Here is a 2,953-nt window from a genome sequence, read left to right as displayed (position 1 = left end):
TGTTGTTTTTTTTTTTTTTTAAAGTATCTGGTCTGAGACTTGACCAGACACAATCCACTACATAAGAGTCCAGCAACATAACCATCATGCCATCTTCTGGTCCCTAAACCAACCACATTCTAATTTTCACATTTATTTGAGAAGCATTTCCTTCAGCACAATTATAACATGTAAACTGGTAGTTACAAAATAACTGAACACAATAATGTGAGAGGAAGGCTTGCCACTTCTCTCTGGAAAATAAAATGGAACACTTTTGTATCGAAAATATGAGGCTAACAAGGCTAACAGTTCTCAGCTCATTTCTAGCACTTATGAAAAAGATGAAAGAACAGCATTAAAGCCCTCATTACCAGGCTCTTCTATGAACGCCAAAGGGTATCTATACTAAAGCTCACACACACACACACACACACACACACAAAAGATATGGTCAGCTTGTCTTTACGGGAATGATCAATTATTTCAACAACAACTCAGGAATCCACATGGAAGGCCTGTTTAGTTCTACTGGACCTGTTACCTTCTTTTGTTTTCCTGGCCATCAACAAATACTTGGTCTTCTTCCTCCACGGTTCTTTTCTTCCTCTCTTTGAGGGCACTCAGTACGGTCTCCTTCGCACATGGGTCTGGGGCATTACTTGATGGTGAGGACAATGTTGAGCTGATTATCTGCTCTGGTCTGCAATGAAAGGCAAGGTCCTAGCAGTAAGATTTTTTTTGGGGGGGAGAGGTTTTTGCTATTGGGCGTGTACACTCACCAAAGACAGAGGAAGAGAGAGAGATAGAAAGCAAGAAATTACTCCCCAGGGGGGATGGCCACACCACAATCCCTTCTCCTCCATTCTCTCTTCAGGATCTTGGGCACGCACCCGGTGTGAGTTTAATCTACTGGGTCCGGGACTCGAACCACGGTCGACTACATGGGAGTCCAGCGATCTGTAAGATGTTTTAATTACCATGTCATAGCAGACTTAAGTCACTGGAAATTGGAAGCTAACCAACAAGCAAAGTGTAAGTTATATACTCATAGAAAGTGCCCTTAGCAATTAAAGCTACTATTAAGAGCAAGAAAGAGAAAGATTTATTAGAATTTGGCATTTCTCCTTCCAATAAACAGCTACTTCCTTTTTTCTTTTTTTTTTTTTTTTTTTTTTGCTTTATAGATGTTTTGTCAGAGGAACAACTATAGAATAATAAAGACACGAAAGGAGTGCATTCTTCCAACAATAATACTCACACTGGAGAACGAATCCATTTGCTATCAGGAGGAGCGATCCTTACAGTCACTGGGCTACACACCATTTTTGAATTACGAGGTGATAGCACAGTCTTCTTGTGATAACCATTCCAGCACACTGTGGGAAGCACCCCAAGAACAGAATATTGGGCCTGCTGGATCGGATAGCGCCTTCGAGGTGTTATCACAAACCGATTTGAAAAAGTCCCACAATCCCTGCAGAAAATGAGAGAGATGTTATGAAACCAAAGTTTAAAAGTTGAACAGCTAAATATGACTTCAGACGTTTTCCAAAGCACTTAAATTTCCTCTGAGGCAACACGGAACAGTATTTTATGACAACTTTCCTCTGTTCTAAGGACAGAAAGTGGCAGCTGCTGGACAGCTGTCTCTACACTTTAACCATCTGAGCTTTACACAAGTAAAAACCACAGTGAAAGAAAAGTATGTGCCATTGGGGTGCACAGGGAGGCATTTTTGAAGAATTCAATTTTTGTATTTGTAACACTCAGCCACTGGAACTAAAAGAAAATCTCTTTAACTTGATCAGCTTTATTATCAATCAGAGAGATGGTCCCTGGGAACATCTCTTTGAGTTCTGCTATTATTTCTCTTACTGGTCCAAAGATAAAAAATAAAATCAAACATACCACATGGTTAACCTGAGAGAAAGATAGTTTCTCCAAAAGCAGAGATATTTTGGTGGTCTAAGTATTCTGCTAAATCTAGACTCCACTGAAGTCCAGGCAGTTTAAAGAACTAGAAGGAATAGCTTTGGTAACACATTTCATTCACCCCGAGTCAGAGGAGGGCAGGAGATGGCTGACACACACCACGGTTTTAAGACAAAACCATCACTTAAAGGTCTTGATGCAAATGATAATCGGATTTAAAAGTCAAGTCCTCAATTTAAAGCCAGTCTACCCAGGGGAGGATCTGAGAAGGTCAATGTATCTTACCGGTGGGGAGGCCTCCTAGAGGGTCTGAGAAGAGGAGTGGGGAGAGCGGGATAAACGTGGTGAACGCGATGGGTCCGGGGAGACGGCGGAGCCAGCGGGCGGCGGCCAGACCTCTCCCGCAGATCCCTGCCCTCCGGAGCGGAGGTAGGCTGCGGCGGTCCAGGCTTGCCCAGGTAACTTCCCATGAGGAGCAGCTCGGCGCGGTCGGGTCCTTCAAGCGGGGTCCGCGGCTCTAGGAGATTTCCGTTTACCGCCGGCTTGGCCGGAGGCGAGGCGAGCAGTGTTCGCTGACGCCGCGCGTTCCGAACGAGCGAGGACAAGGCGCGCGAACCTCGGGGCTCACGGCTCAGCCCCCACCAGGCCGCTTTCCCAGCTGCGGCCCCGGCCGTCCCTGACACTCGCTATGGGCCGCCGCCGCTCGCCTCCTCCAGCCGCCGAAGCCGCCGGAGACATCGCGGCTCCGCGCCGCGGAGAAGACTTAAATATCCCAGCGTGCACCGCGCCGCGCGCCGCGTCACCGTGCGCCGGGTGCGTCACTGCGCGCGCGACGCGCACGCGGCGACCGCCTGGAGAAACGCTACTGCCTGGCAACGCTCGTTCGTTAGATGCTGCTTGCCTCCGGCACCCGGTTGCCATAGTTTAAGTCCTCCTCCTGGCCATCCGCCCGGCACCCATCCGGAGATCCTTTGGAAAAATCGTATTAAAAATAAAAATACCGGGGGCCAGCAGGTGGCGTGGTGGTTAAGGACGCGGT

General features: G+C 47.4%; 1 protein-coding gene across 1 annotated transcript in view; it reads right to left on the bottom strand.

Annotated features, from left to right (window-relative positions):
• LOC102485052 (nuclear envelope pore membrane protein POM 121C) overlaps window positions 1–2,558 on the bottom strand; it is a gene marked incomplete in the record, with an annotated part of 33,681 nt that extends 31,123 nt beyond the window's left edge. Inside the window, 3 exon segments of the mRNA XM_014590310.1 lie at window positions 524–682; window positions 1,241–1,456; window positions 2,200–2,558. Of these exon segments, the coding sequence (XP_014445796.1) occupies window positions 524–682; window positions 1,241–1,456; window positions 2,200–2,384 (560 nt within the window).
• Window positions 2,559–2,953: the final 395 nt, after the last annotated feature.

This window comes from Tupaia chinensis, unplaced genomic scaffold (genome assembly GCF_000334495.1).
Source record: "Tupaia chinensis unplaced genomic scaffold, TupChi_1.0 Scaffold000429_1, whole genome shotgun sequence".
Classification (NCBI taxonomy): Eukaryota; Metazoa; Chordata; class Mammalia; order Scandentia; family Tupaiidae; genus Tupaia; species Tupaia belangeri.
The sequence above is the reverse complement of the archived record's forward strand: the minus strand, read 5'-3'. Positions and strand labels throughout refer to the sequence as shown.